The sequence below is a fragment of the Artemia sp. Qi Xiang Cuo genome, unplaced genomic scaffold (assembly GCF_049724085.1).
Source record: "Artemia sp. Qi Xiang Cuo unplaced genomic scaffold, ASM4972408v1 HiC_scaffold_22, whole genome shotgun sequence".
Taxonomy (NCBI): domain Eukaryota; kingdom Metazoa; phylum Arthropoda; class Branchiopoda; order Anostraca; family Artemiidae; genus Artemia; species Artemia sp. Qi Xiang Cuo.
In genome coordinates this window covers 4,342,147-4,366,942 of record NW_028297431.1, presented here as the reverse complement: position 1 = coordinate 4,366,942, position 24,796 = coordinate 4,342,147, and the positions used below count along the sequence as shown (strand labels likewise).

Here is a 24,796-nt window from a genome sequence, read left to right as displayed (position 1 = left end):
GAATCCTGTGAATAAAAGTAAAGAAGAGGATCTCGCATACATAAGAAAGCACATTGAAAGCTTCCCAACCATTGAATCTCATTACTGTCATGCCAAAACCAACAGAAAGTTCCTCGACCCTTCACTCAATATAAGCAAAATGCATTCATTGTATGAAAGTAGGTGTGCGGAAGATGGTAAGTTGCCTCTGAAGGAACACATGTACAGAAAAGTTTTCAATTGTGAATTTATTCTTGAATTTCATGTTCCTAAAACTGACAGATGCGATGTTTTTGAAGAAAAAAAGGTGGCTGAACAAAATGGTACTGAATTATCTGAGGAGGTCAAAACCTCTCAAGCAAAACATGTGAAAGGAAAACTAGAAAGCAAAGAAGAAAGAGATAAGGAAAGGGCTTCGGATGACCCCGTATTGTGTTTTGATATGGAAAACGTTTTTTCTTTGCCAAAGGGGGATATTTCATCCTTTTTTTACAAAAGGAAGATCACTAGCTTTAACTTAACTGCTATTCTTATCTTTCGCAGACATACAGGAGAGCTAATCAAGAAAGTTTATTGTTGTTTGAGGTCAGAATATCTTGCTGGTAGAAGTGGAAATGATATTACCGGTGGTCTTTGTGCTATCCTTGATAAGGTTTTTACAACCTATCCTGCCATCAAAAGTTTGTTACATGGTCAGATTCATGTGTGCCTCAAAATCGTAATCAAATAATGAGCTACATGATGCAAGACATCCTGAAGAAGCATTCACACGTCCAGAGTATAACAATGAAGTATTCTGAGCCTGGCCACTCCACGATTCAGGAGGTCGATGCTGTTCACAGCGTCATTGAGAGGTCTTTGAAGCACAAGGAAGTCTTTTCGCTACTAGACTTGACAAAAAAGCGTTTGATTATTCGGCCCCATGACCCGTTTGTCATTATTCAAATAACCCAGCAGAAGTTTTTGATTACACCAAAACGTCCAAGTACTATAAGTGTAGCTTAGTGCCATTTTCAAAGGTGAAATTATTACAGTATATGCAAGGACTATGCAAAAGCGTGTTCTACAAATCTTCGTTTGCGGATACTACTCCTTCTGTAGCGCTGATTGCACCAGAGGCTAGCCCAAGGAGGCCATGGTCCAATGTGTCAGCAGTGAATGTTGTGGAAAGGTTGCATCCTCCTGTACCTTCTAGTACAGCAGTTGAGTTGCCAACAGCAAAAAAAAAAGTAGAATCGCTTTACCTTTTCATACCAGCAGTAGATGTGGCATATTTGACAAGTCTTATTAGAAGTTGAGGGACCTAGCACTTCAGCTGAAATCACAGCGTGTCCTGAAGCGGCCTCTGCCTTTAATGCTCCGAAGGTTAAAACCAGAAATTCGAAGAAGCGTGTTGCTTAGTGAGAGCTCCCACTGATCTTTTGTTAGATTTAATTGTAAGACTCCCAGTTAATTGTCGAAATTAAAATTTGTCTATCAGATGAAATATGTTTTGCCGAAAGTCACATTTCTAATTCATGCTGAGCCAATTCCGTTTTTCCATATCTTACTTATGCTCCGGAATTTTAAGGTGGTTTTACCAGAACTGATATTCATTCCGTTTTATCTCAGGAAAGGCTCACCTTAGGCCAATAAAAATAAGCACAACGATATAAGCGATTTTTCTTCTTAATTTTGAAACAAAAATCAACGCTCTAGCTATTGCCGATTCTGAGATGCAAATGTCAAAATTTTCAAACTCGTTTTTCTCCCGTTTTTGGAAAAACAGATTCGGCAAAACCGCTTTCAGGCGACGAGATGACAACCTGCCATCCGCATGCAGGTCGTCAAAACGGCATATGAGCAATATCTTAGGAATAGTTTCGTGTGTGAAATTAAAACTTACATTACTAATTGTGGGGGATACTGAACTAACCAAAAGACAATATTTGCACCATAATACTACTACTTCTCCTAATGCTACTACTGCAATTATAACTATTGCTACTACAAAAGCTAAAGAAGTTGAAGCTTTCAAGGAATATTTAGGCGGATATTGAACTAAATAAAAACGAACTATGATAATGTAGATTGTCAAAAGGGTGACAAAGCAATGTCAGAAAAACGGTTTACATTATTAAGATAGACCTTTCAGGGTAACTTGTGACAGATTTTGGACTAGCCAGAAGACACAAAGGGCATTAAGTTGAAACTTTTAGGAGGAGTCTCAATTCAACGTAAAAACTATACGCATGCCAGTATTAAAAGGGCATAGAAGTTACATCATAGGCAGTGCTGCTTTATCATATTTAGTAATGCCATTGATATTTTAAAGGAGCTAATTTGATTGGAAGTTCAAAGTTCTAGTGTCCTTTTTAAAAGTCAAACGTGATTGGAGGGTAGTCAGTCCTCCTCTTCAGCTAATTATTTTCCAAACAATTCCAATCAAAATTTTAAAATAGACATTTTGCTCAGCATAGCTGAACTCACTTGTAACTGTATCTCTAGGGCTATTGCGTAGTTCAACCCCCACAATTATGCAATTTGTTCATTACGTTTAAAACTAAATATTACCTTAAGATTAAATCAAAACGCATTTGTGTGTATGCTGGTTGCCAATAAGACATCTCAGCAATATCCCAAGAACAACTGAGGGTATTATGTTCAAGCTTTTGGGGCTACTTCTATTATTATTTCTGCTTTTAAAGTTTAACTAAATCAAAAGAGTGAAAGTGTATCCAAGCTGTCAAAGTTGTCGAATAGAATTTTTTGCGAATAGTATTAAGTTTTTCTTTTCAGGTGAACTAGAGGAGGTATAAAGCTAATTTAAACACTGCTATTTGTGTCCAAATTTTTAAAAGGGTGTATGTTGTTAAAAATTGTCGAAAAAGTTTCTCTTGTATACATATAACAGGCCAAACTATAAAATTAACAAAAAACGATAAAATTTTAAATATCATTTTCTTTTTTCCTGAAAAAGATCACGTCAATATAAAACAAATAGAAATTGAATAAAAAAAGATTTTCCACAAAATAAGTTTTTCAAATAAAAGTAAAGAATAAAATTTTGGGGAATAAATATCATCATATGTACATTATACTGACAATGCACATTTATTTGTATTTGTTCAGTAAATTGCAAATTATGTTCTGGCCTTGGGAAGGCATAGGGGTTTTGAGCCTTACTCATGTAAATTTCTGCTCGTTTTGAGTTTGAATCGGTTATTTATTGTCATTTCTGTTCGTTTTGGGTTTCATTTATTTATCAATGCTGATTTGTGGTAATTTTACGCTTGGTAGGTTGTTTTATTCTATTTTTCCTCGTTTTTGGTTTAATAGTGTTCTTTACTTTTTTTTGAAAAACTTATTTTGTGGAAAAAGTTTTTTTTTTTTTAATTAATATTATCATAGAGTTAAAGAATATAGCATTTCTGAGCAACGATTTCTGATCCCGAATAGCAAAACTATTAAATTAGCTCATTCTCCCCAATTATTTTCTTTAAGACCAACAATACTCTAATTTATTGACCCCCTAATTTATTGACCTCGCATAAGATAAAATAAGATTTATTACTGAAAAACGGCTATCACAAGCCCAAATGGACCAAATTCAGACTTTAGGGTCAATAAAACAAAGAAAGACAAAGAGAGCATGGGACAGGTTAAGTATAAATTCCATAAAGCATAGGTAGGACACTTGCTCTTACTTCACACTAAGTTTGGCTGGTATCCAAAAACACTGCCAAATTTCGTTATGACAACAATTTCAATAGAAAACGAACAGTTTGGCTGGTATCCAAAAACACTGCCAACTTTCGTTATGACAACAATTTCAATAGAAAACGAACTGTTTGACTAGTATCCAAAAACAGTGCCAAATTTTGTTATGACAACAATTTCAATAGAAAACGAACAGTTTGGCTGGTATCCAAAAACACTGCCAAATTTCGCTATGACAACAATTTCAATAGAAAACGAACAGTTTGGCTGGTATCCAAAAACACTGCCAAATTTCGCTATGACAACAATTTCAATAGAAAACGAACAGTTTGGCTGGAATGTGTTTAGAATCCACACCAAATGGTACAATGGCATATTTATTCTTACTTCTGTCCAATATTTAATTGACAGATGACGACTATATCTGCTGTATGTACTGAGATAGGATTCTGATCCCCAAACTATGATTAAGTCATCAGCTCTTGCTACCCACCAAATTTCTTGAAGATCTGAACCACATTCTGTTGTATATCCTGATGACATGAATGTAGGACCCCTCTTCCCAAAAATCTTCTGATCGGGGTACGAATACCCAAAACACACAGCCAGGACAATCTTAATTCCTATCAATTTCGGTCGAAATTCTACATCCCCATCTGCTAGGTATTCAGATGACAAGAATCTGAGGATTCTTGTCATCCAAACAGGCTATTTTGGGTTCAAATCCCCAAAAGTTTTAAAAAGAACACCATCTCTTAATTCTGACAAAGTTTGGTTCAGATTTGACCCTCTTTTCTGGTGGAAACCCTAATGACATAAAATCCTGGACAGCTGAAAACCCCAGCTTTGACTCTAAGTGACTCTTTCTTCCACGAAGTCTTACTAAAGTCTGATAACCCTTTGTTTTTCTTCCAACATATGTTATAATGACAAGGATTATGACCTCCCCCCCCCTACAGATGGAGGTTGGGTGCAATTTGAACCTTCAAAGCGTAAAATTTGAATAGATCCCCAATAGAGATCCAGCTCAGGTTCTGATATTGAAGGGCATACAGTGTTTGGTCCAGTCTCTTCTTGTTCTCAGTTTTATTTCTCTGCAAGATCATTTTATTTATTTTTTAAATATGTTTATCTTCAATTACATCAAACAAGATAATGCCTTTTTTGTGTCCTTATAGGTATAGTTGGATAGTAGAATGCCTCATTACTTTTTAATTAAATTTTAAAGTAAATTTCTTATTTGAAATAATTAAATTCGTTGTATAATTTATTATAAACAAAACAATTTCTTATTTAGAAATTCAAATGAAATCTTGGAAAAATATCATATGAAACTAAAATATAAATAGAAAAGATACACTTGTGACACAAGGAAGGTTCTATTACTTTCTATTTTATTTTCTTGGGGGGGGAGTCGTTTCTTTAAATATAGATTAAGTTTTGCTCATTTTGTAACCGCTATTTTATTTCTATCAAACTGTTAAGGTGAATGAAAAGAAATTAAAAAGTGAATGTTGTCTTTAGTAAGTCAATATCCAAAATGAAATTTTAAAACAATGAATGACATAAAAAAAAATTGAGTTTCATTTTGATAGAGAAGGGGACAGTAATAACTTAGAGTACTTTTCATTATAATATTTTCAGTTACAGTAGGTTCAGAAAGGCAAATCTAAAATGAGAAGCTGATTAAAGTAAATTTTAAAGTAAATTTCTTATTTGAAATAATTAAATTCGTTGTATAGTTTATTATAAACAAAACAATTTCTTATTTAGAAAATGAAACGAAATCTATGAAAAATATCAATTGAAGCTAAAATATAAATAGAAAAGATGCACTTGTGACAAAAGGAAGGTTCTATTACCTTCTGTTTTTTTTTGGGGGGGGGGTCGTTTCAAAGTTTGTTTCTTTAAATATAGATTAATTTTGCTAATTTTGTAACCGCTATTTTATTTCTATCAAACTGTTAAGGTGAATGAAAAGGAATTAAAAAGTGAATGTTGTCTCTAGTAAATCAAAATCGAAAATGAAATTTTAAAAACAATGAATGACGTAAAAAAGTTGAGTTTCATGCTGATGGAGAAGGGGATAGTAATAACTTAAAGTACTTTTCATTATAGTATTTTCAGTTACATTAGGTTCAGAAAGACAAAATTTAGATGTGTATAGCCAAATCCCACAGCCAATTTACGTTTCAAAATTTAATTCATGAATGCAATGATTTTCATATTTGCATGGTGTTCGGGTCTCAATTTCTCTAGGCACATGGTATTTTCACACTAGAACAAAGCTTGGAAGAACAGGAAATAGACTTTAGAACTAAGAATAGAATACTAGAGGCCATAGTGAGAAAGGGTGGTCAAGTATAGCCCTCATGTGGAGAGTAAGAAAGGTCAATGAAGATATGCTGAATGGTTTCCAGAGTATTCGTCCAGGATAAATAGAGGTTTTAGGTATTTGTTTGTAGAGGACACGTAAACTAGGTGGGTCTCCAGGTCTCGCTCACTCGAAATCGTTAATTTTCTCGAATTTTTCGGCACTTTTTATTCAGATTATAGAAGAAATCGTTTTATTATAGCCCCCCCCCTCCCCCGAAAAAAAATCCGCGTCATTTGTCCTCTCAAAACTGTAAAGATTTTTCCGTAGTACTGGTAGATTTACCCTGTTTTGTCTCACGGCTGGGGGATATACGATCCTTCTTAAAAGAGTATACGCTACGGGTACTTCCAAATTTGCATGAGGGTGGCAGTTTTTGTCTTCTTTGGCAAGAAAAAAGGTGGTGTTTTTGAGCTAAAATTATAATAGAAGGCATCCTCTCAGAAAATAATTGGATTAGTTTGTCGATAAAAATATACTGGGGTTATAGCATAGAGCAACATCTGTTAATTCCATCTACGACGAGCAAAGTCCTAAGCACCACCCGTAGGGGTGGAAGGCCTAAATGATTGGAGGGAAGTGACAAAAAATGGCAAAGCTGCCTTTGGCCTTTTTATCTAGTTTAAAATTAAAATGGTAGTACAAACTAATATAGTTCATTCTTTACAGGCATGGAATACTCAATGACGACTAAAAATATCAAAGATAATATGAGAGAATCTTACCCGGGGATATTGAATAATACCTTAATAGGCGTTCTTCAAGGTTTAAACACATCTGAAAGCCACGGTCGCATTGTACGCGCAGCCAAATCATCTCCAGTGGATGAGAGCCATCTTTTCCATGTATTTGACGACGAATGCAGACGTACAGACGTAATGGGAAGTCTTGTGCAGGACGCAAGTCCTTTCTTATTTCCTTGCACTATTGAATATTCCCTAATCTGTGCTGCTATATCTTATTTGCTTTGGAAAAATACCGGATTATCTGCTATTGATAATGAATCAAATTTACAGAGACGGTCAAGACATCATTATTCAGTAGATTGCTCTAAAGCTAATAAGGGTTTATTCTTAGGTATTTTTGTCTTTGTTGGAACAATAATTAGCTTAATCCTCTTCTTTACACTGATTAACCGACCAGAATATGTAAGAATGGCTATTCTTCAAGTGACCTTCTCAAGACTTGCGATTTATTTTGTTACAATTATTGCAACCATAGCTGGTATGATATCAATACGAAAACTTCGCTTCGATACAACAAAAGAGATGGAGCTAGACGATATACTGCTTGTTATGGGACAAGTGGGTGTATTCTCTTATAATGTTTTTATAATCAATGCAGCGTATAACCATAAAGATGCTGGGTTCGATACTTACCTTGGGATGGGTGCTGCCCTGGGCTCAATTATTCAAGCTGTAGCCCAAAGTTTATTTATATTAGATGCATCTCGACGGTATACCACAACAAGGAAGGAGCAGAAAGAGAAACCTGGACGTGAAATTGTGACTTTTCTTCTGGTATGCAATTTTGCTATGTGGTCTATAAACACTATGGAGAAATCAAAAACTGAAACGCATCCAGTGCAGCTTGAATTTTACGGCTCATGGCCCTGGATTGTTATTACTAACATTTCAATGCCTTTAGCTATTTTTTATCGTTTTCATTCTACTGTTTGTTTATGTGAAATTTGGAAAAGGAGCTATAAAGTTAAGCCGGATTATTAGCCGAAGAAACCAAAATTGGAAGCTAAAACGCACCTAATACAGCTTGGATTTTATTACTAGTGACCCTGGATTTCTGTTACTAATTTTCAATGTTTTATGTTGTTTATTGTTTTCATTTTATGTATGTTTATGTGAAATTTGAAAAGGTAGCTGTAAAGTAAAGCCCGATTATTAGCCGAAGAAATCAAAACTGGAAGCTAAAACGCACCTAACACAGCTTGGATTCTATGATTAGTGATTCTGGATCACTATTATTAACATTCAACACTTTGTGTTGTTCTATTGTTTTCATTTTATGTATGTTTATGTGAAATTTAAAAAATGAGCTGTTAAGTTAAGCGCAATTGATAATTGCAAAAATTGAAATCGGAAACTGAAACGCACCCAGCAGAGCTAAACTTTAGGGTTCATGACCCTGGATTGCTATTGTTAATTCTTAAATACCTCATGCAATATTTTAACATTTAAATTATGTATTGTTTATGTAAAATTTGGAAAGGAAGCTATTTAGTTAAGCCCGGTAACTAACTGAAGAAATTGAAATCAGAAAGTAAAACACCCTATAGAACAGAAATTTAAGGTTCATGCCCCATTTGTTTTTACTGATCTTCAAAGACCTTATGCAAAATTTTAACCTTTTCCTTGTGCATTGTTTGTCTGCAATTAGGAAAAGCTATAAAGTTAAGCCCGATAACGAACTGAAGAAATCGAAATCGGAAACTAAAACGCACCTTATAAAACTGAAATCTGTCGTTCATGAGCCCAGATCACTATTATTAATCTTTAAATACCTTAATCTGTATTTTAACGTTTTAATTTCGTGCTTGCTTATGTGGGATTTGGAAATGGAGCTTTAGCATTAATCAGACAAGCTTCCCTATTTTGCTTCATTGGAATTAAAAACTTGAAAAAACATCTCAACCCTCTAATTAGGGCTGGAGACCTAATCCTGAAAAAATCTTTTACATGAAACAACAACTTTTTACGTGAGGTGCAAAACAAGCCTCTTGTCTGCTTTAACCTCTCTTTGTCCTAATCTCTAAACAAGAGCCTCCAAGTTCAAAGTTTGTAAGGAATCTTTATAACCATTACTATTGTCTTACGGTGTTTTTTCAGCTTACTATTTTGTCTTTCATTAAATTGCGTAGTTTACTTTGTCAAGTATAGAAATACATATTACGGCATTTTGAATTTATTAAAGCGAGTGGCAAAAAACCTATCTTTTTTCTTTAGCCTCGAAGCGTTCTCATTTCTAAACTAGAACCTTCAAATTTCAAGTTTTGTAAGGAATCTTTATAACCATTACTTCTGTTTTACAGTGTTTTTGGTTTATAATTTTATCTTATATTTTATTATGTAGTACAATTTGTTAGATATATATTACTTTATTTGACTTAGAAATAGGCATTACGACAATTTAAACGTGTTATATTTCTAGAAAGTAGATTGCTTTAAAGTACTCGTACTTTGGGAATACATTGAACATCTGTATTAGCCTAAACATCCAGAGTTAATTCAAACATTTTTGTGTTTCAACACTTTGTGTTTGCTTCTTCCTTATGAACAAATAGTTTACCTTTAAATTAATATCTTACTATTTTCTCTATTGTAGCCTTTTTTAGATTATCCTTTGTCAGATTTCTATATTTTGTTTTATGACTTTGAAATAAGTCAACTTAATAATCCTGTCTTTTTTAACTGTCCTCAGCATAACCTCGGGTTAAAGCAGATGCAATCTATCGTAAAACGCAAAGTTTTCCTTGATCTGTCAACATCCGTTAAGCATCTGACGTCCGTTCCTGCATTGTGGCGGGTCAACACTTCCGTTGAAATATTTCAATTCACCTGTTAAGAGACATGCAGCAAAGAGCTTATTTTAAAATCGGTACTGGTGCATAATAACGACACTTCTATATACTAATAAGAGACAAAACCCGCCAGACGGGTTATTTTCAAGAGACCGCTATTGAGAAATGATATGCAAAGCTTAGTTCTCATGGTGTTTACGATCTTTAAACTGTTGTTTTTTTGGGTTTGGGGGGGGCAGGTACCTAGGTTAAGTTAGCTTACGTATTTAATATATGCTATGCTTACCCCTCCCCCCTTCCCTAATGTGCAAATATATAGCCCAGATTTATTTCTAAACTATTATATATACAACCTATTTTATATTATTTAATATGTTATTTTATTGTATTATTATAAATATGTTTATATATAAATATATTATATTATTTCATTAGCCAAAGTTGGCTTCTTTAGAAGTCTCGTTATACTGCACCAGTACCTTAAAATTTTATAAGATGGATTGCACTAAGAAAATAATTTCAGCCGTAAAATGTAAGCCAAAGTCAATTTTTTATGATAAAAAAAGAACAGCCCGCCATTTGTTTATAAAACCAGCAAGAAAATTTTAAACTTGCAAAAGTTTTGCTCGATTCAGCTCTTGTTTTCTGCGTTTTAACGGATGTCTGGGACCCATTCAGTATAGCCAGTTTCGCATTGCTGTTGTATCCATGATGCTCTTGCCACATTACAGTCACACATGTTGATAAAATCAAAATTACGCACGACTACAGCGCCAATTACGTTTGCCGTTCATAATTTCTCGAGTTCAATTTTCAAACGTAAATTTCTTGATTGACAAATCAAAGTCAAGGTTTAAGGCATAATTTTTAAAACTAGAAAAGATGGAAACTTAGAACAACGGTTTTTCTACCTGGGAGAGGAATCTGACAAAAGTTAAGAAGACTTAATACTAGTAGAGAACAGTCTGACAGAGATTACTGTTGGTGCAAACTCTTTAAACTAATTTCTTGCAATTTTAATTTTTTGCTTTTTAAATACAAGTGTGACGCTAAAATCAAGAAAATGACTTGCCATTCATGATATTTGGCTTTCTTTATCGATAGTAGACAGTAGAGAGTAGAGAGTGACAGTAGAGAGCTATCTCATACTCGTGACAGGGCACCATATATGGGCATAGAGTCCCTAGGGAGATGGTTTTTGTCAGTGAGAATGGAAAAACAGTATTTTTCTGACTTGAAAAAACAGGTGGTTTTTGTCAGTGAGAATTTGAAAAACAGAAACTTTCTCACTTTAATGGATGTCAACAGTAATTTATGTCTGTTTTATGGTTTTTGTCAGTGAGAATGGAAAAACAGGAACTTTCTCAGTTTAATGGATGTCAACAGCAATTTATGTCTGTTTTATGGTTTTTGTCAGTGAGAATGAAAAAACAGGAACTTTCTCACTGTAATGGATGTCAACATCAATTTATGTCTGTTTATGGTTTTTGTCAGTGAGAATTGGAAAAACAGGAACTCTCTCACTTTGATGGATGTCAACAGCAATTTATGTCTGTTTTATGGTTTTTGTCAGTGAGAATGGAAAAACAGGAACTTTCTCATTTTAATGGATGTCAACAGCAATTTATGTATGTTTTATGGTTCTTGTCAGTGAGATTGGAAAACAGGAACTTTCTCACTTTGATGGATTATTGAGTCTAGCGGGTGACACATGAGACATGACAAAGGACACGTGACACATGACACATGACACGTTACACGTTACACGTGACACATGACACAAAACATGAGACATTACACATGACAAATGACACGAAACATGACACATGACGAATGACACATGACACATGACATAAGAATGACGTAATAAACTAGGACAAATGGATTTTCTGAGAAATTGATTACATAATCAGTAGAACCCTATCAGAAGGTCATGACGGGAATCCATTTATGGGCACAGAATGACGTAATCAACTAGGACAAATGGATTTCTGAGAAATTGATTACATAATCGATAGAACCCTATCAGAAGGTCATGACGGGAATCCATTTATGAGCATACAATGACGTAATCAACTAGGACAAGCAAGTTCCTTTCATAATGTCATTCCTAAACCCATTTTCCACATTAAACACAGGTAACTTGAAGTACCAATCCTTTCACCCACAGCTATACTTTACAGCTTTTTGGATACCTCAACACCTAGAAATATTTTTCAAAAGTCATTTCAGAGCAAGTTCCTTTCTTAATGTTCATTCTAAACCCATTTTCCAACTTGAAGCATCCATTCTTTTCACCCACAACTATACTTTACAGCTTTTTGGATAAATCAACACCAAGAAATATTTTTCAAAGACCATTTCAGAGCAAGTTCCTTTCTTAATGTCCCTCCTAAACCCATTTTACAAGTTGAAGTACCCATCCTTTTCACCCACAACTTAGTTATAGGTAAGAGTTTGAAGTTTTACCATAGAGATTTAGCTTAGAGTTTTAGTTTGGTTTAGTTTTAGTTAAAAGTATAGAGTTTTTTAGCTTAGAGTCTTAGCTTAGAGTTTTATTCAGAGTTCTAGTTTAGTTTAGTTTTAGTTAAGAGTTTTGTGTTTTACCTTAAAGTCTTAGATTAGAGTTTTAGTTAGGGTTGAAGTTTCGTTTAGTTTAGTTATAGTTAAGAGTTTATATTTTTAGCTTAGAGTCTTAGCTTAGAGTTTTAGTTAGAGTTATTGTTTAGTTTAGTTTTAGTTAAGAGTTTTGTGTTTTACCTTAAAGTCTTAGATTAGAGTTTTAGTTAGGGTTGAAGTTTCGTTTAGTTTAGTTATAGTTAAGAGTTTATAGTTTTAGTTTAGAGTCTTAGCTTAGATTTTTAGTCAGAGTTATTGTTTAGTTTAATTTTATTAAATGTTACATAGCTTGAAATTAGTGTACTAGATCAGAGTTTTAGTTAGAGTGGTATCTCAGTTTATTTGAATTTCATTATTTAGATTTTTACATTTGATTAAGAGACTCTATTTTCACCTGTAGTTCCTGTTTTACTCTGTTTTATCTAAGACTTTATGGCTTTATCTTAGTCTTAACAAGGAGTTTTTTTGCTATTGTTATAGTCTATTTTAATCTTAGTTTAGAGTTTGATGTTTTACTTTAGAGTCTTAGCTTAGAGTTTTAGTTAGAGTTCTAGTTTAGTATAGTTTTGGTTAAGAGTTTAGAATTTTAGCTCAGAGTTTTTGTTAGAGTTCTACTTTATTTTAGTTTTAGTTAAGAGTTTAGAGTTTTTAGCTTAGAGTCTTAGCTTAGAGTTTATGTTGAAGTTCTAGTTTAGTTTAGTTTTAGTTAATAGTTTAGAGTTTTAGCATAGAGTTTTTGTTAGAGTTGAAGTTTAGTTTAGTAATAGTTAAGAGTTTAGAGTTTTTAGCTTAGAGTCTTAGCTTAGAGTTTTTTTGTTAGAGTTCTAGTTTAGTCTAATTTTAGTTAAGAGTTTGATGTTTTACCTTTGAGTTTCAGTTAAAGTTCTAGTTTAGTTTAGTTTTAGTTAAGAGTTTGGTGTCTTACCTTAGAGTCTTAGCTTAGAGTTTTAGTTAGAGTTCTAGTTTAGTATAGTTTAGTTAAGAGTTTAGAGTCTTAGCTCAGAGTTTTTGTTAGAGTTCTACTTTATTTTAGTTTTAGTTAAGAGTTTGGTGTTTTACCTTAGAGTCTTAGCTTAGAGTTTTTAGTTAGAGTTCTAATTTAGTTTAGTTTTAGTTAAGAGTTTAGAATTTTAGCTTAGAGTCTTAGCTTAGAGTTTTTGTTAGAGTTCTGGTTTATTTTAGTTTTAGTTAAGAGTTTATAGTTTTTATCTTAGAGTCTTATATTAGAGTTTTGTTGTCGTTCTAGTTTAGTTTATTTTTAGTTAAGATTTTAGAGTTTTATATTATAGTATTAGCTTAGAGTTTTTGTTAGACTTTTAATTTAGTTTAGTAATAGTTAAGAGTTTAGAGTTTTAGCATAGAGTCTTAGCTTAGAGTTTTTGTTAGAGTTCTATTTTAGTTTACATATAGTTAAGAGTTTGGAGTTTTACCTAAGAGACCTAGCTTAGAGTTTTAGTCTAGTTTAGTTTTAGTTAAGAGTTTAGAGTTTTTTTTAGCTTAGAGTCTTAGTTTAGAGTTTTTGCTAGAGTTCTAGTTTAGTTTAGTTTTCGTTAAGATATTTGTGTTTTTACTAATATTCTTAAATTATAGTTTTAGTTAGAGTTATAGTTTATTTTTAGATAAGAGTTTAGAATTTTAGCTTAGAGTCTTACCTTAGAGTTTTATTTTATAGTTATAGTTTATTTTATTTTTATTTAAGGGTTTAGAGTTTTTATCTGAGAGTCATAGCATAGAGTTTTTTTTGAAGTTCTAGTTTAGTTTTAGTTAAGAGATTAGATTTTTAGCTTAGAGTCTTAGCTCAGATTTTTTGTTATAGTAGAAGTATAGTTTATTAATAGTTAATAGTTTATAGTTTTATCTTGGAGTCTTAGATTAGAGTTTTTGATAGAGTTCTAGTTTAGTTTAAATGTAGTTAAGAGTTTGGAGTTTTACCTTAGAGACCTAGCTTAGAGTTTTAGTTTAGTTTAGTTTTAGTTAAGAGTTTAGAGTTTTTTTAGCTCAGAGTCTTAGTTTAGAGTTTTTGTTAGAGTTCTAGTTTAGTTTAATTTTAGTTAAGAGTTTGGTGTTTTACCTTAGAGTCTTAGCCTAGAGTTTTAGTTAGAGTTCTAGTTTAGTTTTAGTTAAGAGTTTAGAATTTTAACAAACGAAACTCAGAGAGGAGAGAAAGTAACAAAATGAAAAATAAAATCAAAAAGGGTGAAAAAACGAGGATTTTGTCAGCCAGCGAACCATGAAGATGACAAAACATAAGCAGATATTTCGGCAAGGACCTCCGCCAAGTCGTCCTCAGTGCTAACCAAAAAAAAAAAAAGAACGAAAATCTAACCTTTCGAAGTTTAATATAAAAAGACAGAACAGACACTGAATAAAAAACCAGGCAGGAATCAATGAAAAAAAATTTACCAAGATGATTGTGCAAGGATCTTTCGTCTTGCAATAATTTTAGCTGGTCTACAATTTCGGTTTTCATTAGATATGCAAATAGGTTCTTTTAAGTTTTTTCGGGTGAAAATATTGAATGAGTCCTTCAAGATTAAATTGTCGTAAATTTGGCTTAATGAAATATCTCCAGTATCTCTATTTATTGCTAAATTTTGGTTCATATATTTTTTTATCTCAATTACCTCCTTAAAAGTTTGTGGTACGCCATTAACAGTTGATATTAAGGTTGCCTCGTCAAACAGAACTAGATGGGTCGGATTTACGAAAATATGCGAAGCCAATGCCGAATCAAAGTTGTCATTGTTATTTTTCAATCTCAGGAACTTGTCTATTGAAATTTTGTGTTCATGCAAACGTTCCCTAGTTGTTGATGTGTCCTACCAATTTAAAATTTCCCACAAGAACACGAGACTCTGTAGACACCACTACACTGTATAGGGTCAGTTTTAGCCTTTCCGAGTAAAAAAAAATGTTCAACCTTTTGTTCAGTTTTGAAAGAAACAGAGATATTATATTTATTTAAAATTTTTCCAAGTTTATCGCCAAGTTTCGGGATGTATGGTAAAACGATGAAAGTTTTATTTCTCAATTGCCGGTGTAACTGAATCAAGGGGGACAAGCTCCCTATTTTGTTCTTTTATCTTTTTTAATCGCCTATCTATTATATAAAAAAATAAAAAAATATAAAAAATAAAAATATAATAAATAGACGATTAAAAAAGATAAAAGAAAAAAATAGGGAGCTTGTCCCCCTTGATTCAGTTACACCGGCAATTGAGAAAAAAACTTTCATCGTTTTACCATACATCCCGAAACTTGGCAATAAACTTGGAAAAATTTTAAAAAAACATAATCTCTCTAATTCTTTCAAAACCGAACAAAAGGTTAAACATTTTTTTAACTCAGGAAAGGATAAAACAGACCCTGTACTGGGTAGTGGTGTCTACAGAATCCCGTGTTCTTGTGGAAAATTTTACATTGGTAGGACCCATCAACAACTAGGTGAACTTTTGCATGAGCACAAAATTTCAATAGATAAGTCCCTGAGATTAAAAAATAACAATGACAACTTTGATTCGGCATTGGCTTCGCATATTTTCGTAAATCCGACCCATCTGGTTCTTTTTGACGAGGCAACCTTAATATCAACTGTAAATGGCGTACCACAAACTTTTAAGGAGGTAATTGAGATAAAAAAAATATATGAACCAAAATTTAGCAATAAATAGAGATACTGGAGATATTTCATTAAGCCCAATTTACGACAATTTAATCTTGAAGGACTCAATCAATATTTTCACCCGAAAAAACTTAAAAGAACCTATTTGCATATCTAATGAAAACCGAATTTGTAGACCAGCTAAAATTATTGCAAGACGAAAGATCCTTGCGCAATCATCTTGGTAAATTAATTTTCATTGATTCCTGCCTGATTTTTATTCAGTGTCTGTTCTGTCTTTGTACAGTAAACTTCGAAAGGTTAGATTTTCGTTTTTTTTTAGCACTGAAGACGACTTGGCAGAGGTCCTTGTCGAAATATTTGCTTATATTTTGTCATCTTTAGAATTTTAGCTTAGAGTCTTAGCTTAGAGTTTTATGTTAGAGTTCTAGTTTATTTTAGTTTTAGTTAAGAGCTTAGAGTTTTTAGCTGAGAGTCTTAGCTTAGAGTTTTTGTTGAAGTTCTAGTTTAGTTTTAGTTAATAGTTTAGAGTTTTAGCTTAGAGTCTTAGTTTAGAGTTTTTGTTAGAGATGAAGTTTAGTTTAGTAATAGTTAAGAGTTTGTAGTTTTAGCTTAGAGTCTTAGCTTAGAGTTTTTGTTAGAGTTCTAGTTTAGTTTAGATATAATTAAGAGTTTGGAGTTTTACCCTAGGGACTTAGCTTAGAGTCTTAGTTTAGTTTTAGTTAAGAGTTTAGAGTTTTTTAGCTTAGAGTCTTAGCTTAGAGTTTTTGTTAGAGTTCTAGTTTAGTCTAGTTTTAGTTAAGAGTTTAGTGTTTTACCTTAGAGTCATAGCTTAGAGTTTTAGTTAGAGTTCTAGTTTAGTAATATTTAAGAGTTTAGAATTTTAGCTTAGAAACTTTGTTAGAGTTTAGTTTAGTTATAGTTCAGAGTTTGGTGTTTTACCATAAAGCCTTAGCTTAGAGTTCTTCTTTAGTTTAGTTGTAGTTAAGATTTTAGAGTTTTAACATAGAGGCTTAGCATAGAGTTTTTTATAGAGTTCTAGTCTAGTTTTAGTTAAGAGTTTAGAGTTTTAGCCTAGAGTCTTATCTCAGAGTTTTTGTTATAGTTCTAGTTTAGTTTAGTTTTAGTTAAGAGTTTAGAGTTTTTAGCTTAGAGTCTTAGTTTAGAGTTTTTTTTGAAGTTCTAGTTTAGTTTAGAGTTTTAGCTTAGACTTAGAGTTTTAATTAGAGTTCTAGTTTAGTTTAGTTTTAGTTAAGAGTATAATGCAGGACTAGTCATTAGCTGTTTATTAATATTCGGTATTTTAATATGGATTGGTTAGGATCAAGGCCGTTTACAGGTCGGGTTGGGCGCCCCCCCCCCTTCCCCCAAAGCTTTTGTCAACAGGAAAAACGGTACAAAAAATGATATAAATATTTTTTTTTTGTAACACCTTCCCCTCCCCTCCCCAGAAAAATCTTTTTGTAAAGTAACCACCGAAGAAAAAACAGAACCACAGAGAGAGTCCTGGTTAAGACTTTTTTATTTACTACGTTTGGCCCTGCAGCTTCCTTTTGAATATTGGTATTGGTGATCAGCCTGATCAACTGAAATATATCAGTCTAATAACGGTTGTTAATACCTGGATGCTTGATTTGGACAAAAAAGTTTCCTGATTCGAAAATTGTTTCTAACACGCAATTATAACGAACTCTTGATAAGAAATAGATACCAAAAATAATTTATGCATACGAAATTCACCTAGGCTACTTGTAAATATAACTTAAATTTGTAACTGGTTAAGAGAGGGAGGGGATGGTAAGAGGCAGTCAAACTGGAAATTTCTCTATCAAATTTAATAAAAAAAATTCTAATGGCGCAAAAAATAGGGTACTTCCTTGTTAGCTATTAAATATTCAAGAATTGAAGTTAGGTTAATAATAATGAAATATACCAAAATGTGATAAAAATATAATACTTCAGTAACAAAATTATGGAAACTACAACAATGAATTATGGAAAATGGCCACCGAGACCGCATTATATTAAATATGGAACCTAAACTAACCCAACCAAACCTAATTTAACCTAGCCTAACCAAAATACCAACTAAATATTTAATCAAAATTTAGCTACAATGTAGTTTCTTACCGAGCCGAAGATGATTGCCTGGTAAAAAGACCACGACCACCAGTTATTGTCTCAGGTTCGTGATGTAAATTCTCGAGTGTGTACCAGCTAACAATGAAGTACGAAAAATAGTTTTGTTGCTGCAATGTTTATATCAGAAGAAATTGTTTAAACCATTCTTGTAATTTCTGTTCATCATAAGACTTTCGGAATTGACTTTGGCTAAATCTTGCATCGTATTAGGCAATGACAGCTCCTCATCATAGGCAACAGAATTGCACGTATACAAAATTAATGACACAATGTATTATTTTTTTTTTTCCAGGCAAAGGCACTTTCTATCCATGGAGTTGTCTTAGAAAAGCCGAAAAGTGCTATGTTAATTGAAAGTGGGAGTCGCCAGGGTCCTCTGTCATTGTCAAAAGTAATTGAAGGACCCATAGCCCCCCCCCCACCCCGCAGTCCCCAAAACACATTCAAGCAAAATTTTGAGATAGCCATTTTGTTCAGCGTAGTTGATTTCCAGATAGAAAATATGCTTTTGAGGAGGACACTCTCCCACAAGTTGTTTTGATGGATTACTCATTTCCAAAAATTATGTATATAAGTAGCGCGTATCAACTAGGCGGCACGTTTCAACAACTACCCTCAAGTTATTTTCTATGATACACACTTGTACTGACTTTGGTCAAATTGTCTGGGGACGTGTTGCAAGAACTTCACTTCTATGCCCGCTTTGGTTAATAGATTTAACAGTGACCTGTAAAAAAAACTAACTATAACAAATATGAACTTATACAAAAAGGTTACAAAAACAAACCAACGAGAATGAAAACAAAATTCTTAGGACAATTTTGAATGAATTTGTAGAAGAATTTGCTACTTTCTAGAAATTAAATTTATATTTTCTTTCTTTTTTCTAAAACTTTGATATTGATTTTGAATAATAGTCGAAGATAAATACCATATTTGATTAAAAAAATGCACAAGAACTGGCTTGAAGTTAACTAAAGGGAAACAAACATGACATAAATTCTTGTAGTGTTAAAGGACTTGGCCAAATAGACTTTTGTATTACATGCATTTCTTTAGCTTCTGTTTCATGAAAAAAAATCTTTTAAGACACAGAAATTAGCCAGAAATCTTATTGATAGTTGCAGCTATTACGGCTGGTCTAGTTTCTTTCACTCGGTTCTTCTTGCCGTTCTAATTAATATTCTTGAAAACTACAAAGTATATCGTCCTTCTAACTTAGGTCACATCCTTTACTGCCAATAGTTTGTATCTTTCTGAAGATTTGAATATCAATGACACATAAAAATTACTTAAGAAATTATACTCCAAAGCTACTTAACTAATGACATTTTGAGGGGAAACAACTTTCAGGAAACATACTCTTTTTTTATAGTTCATCAGACAATCCCGTATACTTGACTTCTATGCCAGATACACCACAGCCTTCATTGTTTTGAATTCTATAATCTATATTGTAAGATCAGTACATAGAGTAAACATTTCTTTTTTAGTTCTTTAATCACCCTTTTCCGTTGTTGAATTGGAAGAATTCTGGATATCAGTCTGAAAGTGATGTAGAATATCACCTTAGATATTGTAAATTTTTTTTTTTTTTATTTATTTATTAGATCTTCTTTCATTTCCGCTTTTATATGAGTCTCCTGCATAAAAGAGAATTGAGATAAGAATCTTTTTTGTAAAAATAGGGGCCAAAAAAGTGAAAACATAACATCTTAACCCCAAAAGCGCATGTTGTCTGTTAAAAAATGCTTCACTACTTTGGATTTCGGAATCTGGTACCGAAATCAGTCAATAAAGATTGAATTTTAGCTCTAGCTTTCTGAAAGGCAAATGCGCCCCATGTGGTAAAATTGTCTCTGAATTCCTCTTTTTTACGGTCTTGCCTGTACTGCCTAATTTCAATAAAATTTCTAAACCGGAATTGCAGTTCTTATCATTTGTTTGCAATAGCTGAACTGGCATCTAATAATTTTCTACAATGAGGATTTGGAACCTCAGATAAATTTTTCTTTTGTATAGAAAAAAAAAAATTCACATTATCAGTCGATGAAATGGGAGAGGGCTACCTACCACCTGAGGTGTGGTGTTGTGTTCCTTCTGGCATCAGAAGACATGGGCAACAGAAGGTAAAACTAAGCAAATGCCTTGAAAAGCATGCTGCGCTTTTGAAATCATCGCTCGAAGAACTTTGGTCAAAAGCCCAAGAGAAGTCGTCATGGAGAGGCACCGTTGTCGATGCACCAGCCGGTGTGGGAAGACCCTAGTCTAAGTAAGTAAGTAATTCCTATTTTATCCAATTTGCTTGAGAGCATCTCGGCTTTTTAATAGAAAGATACAGGTCTATTACCAAACAGATAACGTTTTTTGCAATTTTGCAAACTTGTTTTTCCCCAGATACTTATACAGATCTACCTCTCCCCCCCCCCTAACTAACACAAGACTAAGGGTAGTACTTAGTTTTAGCCTTTAGATAGTAGTCCAATCAGTGGACGCAAGAGACAGGATGCCTACCTCTCCCCGAAAAAATAAACCTACACTGGGTTAAATCAAAGTCAGGACAAGCGTTCCACCTAAGACCCCCTCCACATATTCTACATTCCTTTATTTCTTATCCTTTTTTTTTACAACTGTTATTTGATAGGTATTTGTAGTTGAAAAAACATTGAAAGTGTTTTCAGGTTAGTTGGAAAAATTAAATATTGAATTGTACTTACTCTCCCCACACCAATACCTTCCAATACAATTAACAGTTTGAGATTATCGTTTGTTAAGAATAGTTGACGAATTAACCAATCAAGTCTTTGGGGATTAAATCCCCACCCCCTCCCATCCCGCAGGGCCAGGATCATCCGGTCTACTTCCTTGGACCCCACAACGGTTAGAGACTGTGTTAGCGGTTTTACATCTGATTGGGCTGATGTGAATAATTAACAAAGGTTATAGCGCAATATTTATAGAGTCATAATAAACAGACTTAAACTAACCAGGTCACAACGACCCTTTTCCCCCACATTTCTCTGATATGAATTTTGAGATATCCATTTTGTTCAAAAATTTTTCAAATATAATAAGAGAAGATCTTAAGGGTTCTCACAACCCCCAGGACTCTGGGGACATTGACAGTAACTTATGCTTAGGAGACATAGAAGCTACAATAGCGGGGTTATTTAGGAAGTGCTTGCAAGCTACTCAAGAAATATACATCAATTTATTGAAAAACTTATCTTATCAATGATCATTCTATTGTCAAAATTGTCAAAAAGGCGCCTAGCCGATCCTCCTTGTCCATCATTTTCCAAAACACATCGAATCAGAATTTTTATACATCCATTAGCTTAATATTTGTTGTAATTATATAAAATTATTAGACACGAGTATAGGACAAAGAAATTTACGCTGATCATAACTCTGTATGTAAGTGTGTATCTTAATTTGTGTTACTAAATAAATATTCAAGTAGTTTATTATGACTGATAAGGATCGTGTTAATAAGTCTAAGGTTGTCCGTAGACTTCGCGTTCCCTTACAAGAGACTACAAAGGAGGTTATAGATTAAAATATAGGAAGATACGCACAGGTGTTTTTTTATAACAAATGAGATAAACATCTATGTGATTTTGAAACTCTAAAATCTTTCATTGCCATGAACAAGAAAATAAAAGATTGTCGAAATTTCACACGAAACCGAATCTAAATTAAATCAGACCAAAACAGAAAAAAAAAACTAACAAAGAAAAAAACAGTGTTTAACTAAGCCCTTGTAATTAAACGAAATAAAAAATAATTTTTATCACTCCATATGTTGTGTTTTTCTGAGCTATAATTCATAAAACTGACCCATTTCAATTTTAAAGGTACAATCCCAAATTCAGGTTGGATCAAAACCCATTCGACTTATAAAAAAAAGACCATACCTGCCAGGGGATTATACAAAATATTTTACTTCAAACCTCCTCTTGTCGAGAAGATTTTTTGGACTTAAAATGCAGCATTTAAAGTATCTCCTTCTCTCCCTAGCTCTAAAACAATCAGAGAACCCAATTACCGAAGTTAAAGTACCTTTTTTTAATTTCAAGCTTTGCAATTTGTCCACTGCTTACAGATAGTGTTTGTTATTGGGAAAAACAAAACATGTTTTGAGTGGGAGTTTTCAGAAATGGTGGGAGTTTCTGGAGGATTTTCCATGAGAAGAACATTTTGGAACAGAGGGAGGGGGGAAGGCTTAAACATTAATTCCTCTTCTCTACTTTACTTAGCACTTCTCAACTAAAACAAAAATAACAAAACTCAAATAAAATATTTAAATTTGGAAAACCATATTTTCTGTGAGGGGTTTTTTCTCCCAGGAGGGTTTTTCCATGCAAGAGCGGGGGTAAACACCTTGACACGTTTACAATGTCAGGTCGAAGGGAACCCCACTTAAAAGACATAAAAAAGAGAAATACCCCTGCCTGCCATAAATAGTGATATCGGTGCTTATATTCTTTTGTAACAGCAAAACTAAGCTTGTCTGTTATTCACCTTGACTGTCATTCATATCAGAACTTGTGTTTTAGACACTGTAAGGATGGAGGTTGCCTTACACAAGATTTCAGTTATACGAGGGTTCAGTTGCACGGGGGTTCAGTCACACGGCGGTTTAGTTAAATGGGATTTAGTTCAACGGGGTTGAGTTGCACGGGAGGTTGAGTTACACAGGAGTTCGGTCATACAACTGACCAGGTGCAACGGGGGCTCTGTCAAACGGCGGTTTAGTTAAATGGGAATTAGCTACAAAGGGTGGAGGTACACAATGGCTCCGTTAAATGGGATTAAGTTGTAGGAGGGTTCAGTTACACAGGGATTCAGTTACATGAGTATTAAATTACGCCGTGGTCAGCAGCATAGGGACCCAGTTTCAAGTGTTTTTAGTTACACGAGGATTCAGTTACACGGGGTTCAGCTGCACGGGGGCCCAGTGACAAGAGGGTTCATTTGTACGGTGGTTCAGTTACAGTAGTTCAGTTGATTGGGGTTCAGGTACACGGTGGTTCAGTTGCAATTGAAACCAAAACTATGAACTGCTTCCGCTGTGTTAACATATAATTGGTGTTTTCACTCTTGGTATTTGCCAGTCGAAATTTCCCGTGTGTAACTTGAATATTTACAGACCGTGCATGTCCCTGGACTTTCCTAAGTGATATTAATGACCTTGGTTCTTGATAATTGGATTATAGGATTTTAATAATATTTCTGTAAAGTGAAAGAAATGAGATGAGATTTTATTTACAAAAAGATAATTTCTTCAAAAAAGTAAACCCATTAAAACGAAATATTTGAAACATATTTCCTGCAAAAATAAATACAATTCCATAGAACCCCCCCCCCCCGAGGCGGATGTCTATCTCCCACACACCAATTAAGGGAACCCAATCCCGATACTTACTTAAAGCTAAAAGTACAAGTGAAGCCCCTGGCAAAAAAAGAAAAAAATTATGCAATTAGATCATCCCTTGAAGAACCCAAACCCAAGATAGTATCACTTCATGATAATTCCCAATTAATTGAATCGCTTCCTAGCTATTTAGATCTTCACTATTCTGACTATGTTTCCATAAAGAATACTCCTGGTTAACTCTGGTCGAGAGAGTAGTCAATGGATATTAGAAAAGCTATAGTTTTATTAACTTAATCTAATTTTTGTAGGAGTTTTCCAAAAAGATGGTATGTTAAATATTTATTTTAACTCTCACAAGGCCACAGATTCAGTTCTTTGAAGGTCCAAGGAATTAATCGTTGAGGATTCCAAAATCGTGTCCACTTCTAAAGAAGTAGATAAGTCCTATAAAATACGTGGTTTATGGTGTTGACACCGGTATACCAATAGAGGAATTTACAACTGAACTAATTGATTCTTCAGGTCATCCGGTCCAACCAACAACAGCCACAAGACTCAGCTTGAAAAATGATGGCAATCTTATACCCAGTCGCTCAGTGCTCATTATATTTAAAAACGAGTGGGCTAGAGAATCTTTTCGTGTTTGTATTGTCCTTAGCCATAAGTCCTATAAACCAAAGCCCATACTAAGCTTAGATATAAAACGCTCCTTAATAAAAATAGCAGAATATATAGAAATAGGATAATTTAATACTGGTAATTTATTCTAATAGGCTGCGTTAATGTTCACAGACATAAACTTTAGCAATAAATTTTTCTTAAACTCCTTATCTAACTCATGCCACTATACACATCAATCGAGCTGATTAATTGGTGGGGATTCTTTCGTACTATCTACGAATTATAAGTTCGTCCAACCTGCACTGTTTTAAATGGAAAAATAATTATGTAATTCATCTTAAGGTAAATGCATTCTGGGTTTTAGCCAGAATCAGTTCTTTAAATTGCACTTATTTTCCGGGTAGAATATCAATGTTGCAGTGTTTCTAGACTGACGTAATATTCTATTTCAATTCTGATATGTTTTCCTCTTCTATGGGTTGTATTCTGAGTAAAGTTCGGGCTGCCTTCCATCTTTTGCGAAGATCAATTGAATTGTCAAAATATGACGAGAGACTTAGCCTGGATATTTATGTTACCAAAATCAACCATGCTCAGTCTGTTGTCGAAAATCATGCTGTCCAACCTCAGAAAACCCATCAGGGTATTATTTCAGGCTGTTCTTAAGCCCTAGTCTTGTTACTTCTTACCTCGAAGCAAAATTTTGGTTCAATCTCTGGAAGGATTGTGACCGTCCATTAACTGACGCTGTGAATCTTTTTTCTTTCTGTACTAAAAATAACTTGATCAGAGGAACTAGCTTCTCATTGCAGAAAATTATTAAAT

The 24,796-nt window shown here is 33.6% G+C and overlaps 1 protein-coding gene across 1 annotated transcript in view; it reads left to right on the top strand.

The window, feature by feature from the left end:
* The window catches only part of LOC148939078 (proton channel OtopLc-like), a 47,654-nt gene extending 38,045 nt beyond the window's left edge, over nucleotides 1-9,609 (top strand). Inside the window, exon 3 of the mRNA XM_089107330.1 lies at nucleotides 6,722-9,609. Coding sequence (XP_088963456.1) covers nucleotides 6,722-7,779 — 1,058 coding nt within the window. The 3' untranslated portion in view covers nucleotides 7,780-9,609. The remainder of the gene's footprint in view (nucleotides 1-6,721) is intronic.
* Nucleotides 9,610-24,796: the final 15,187 nt, after the last annotated feature.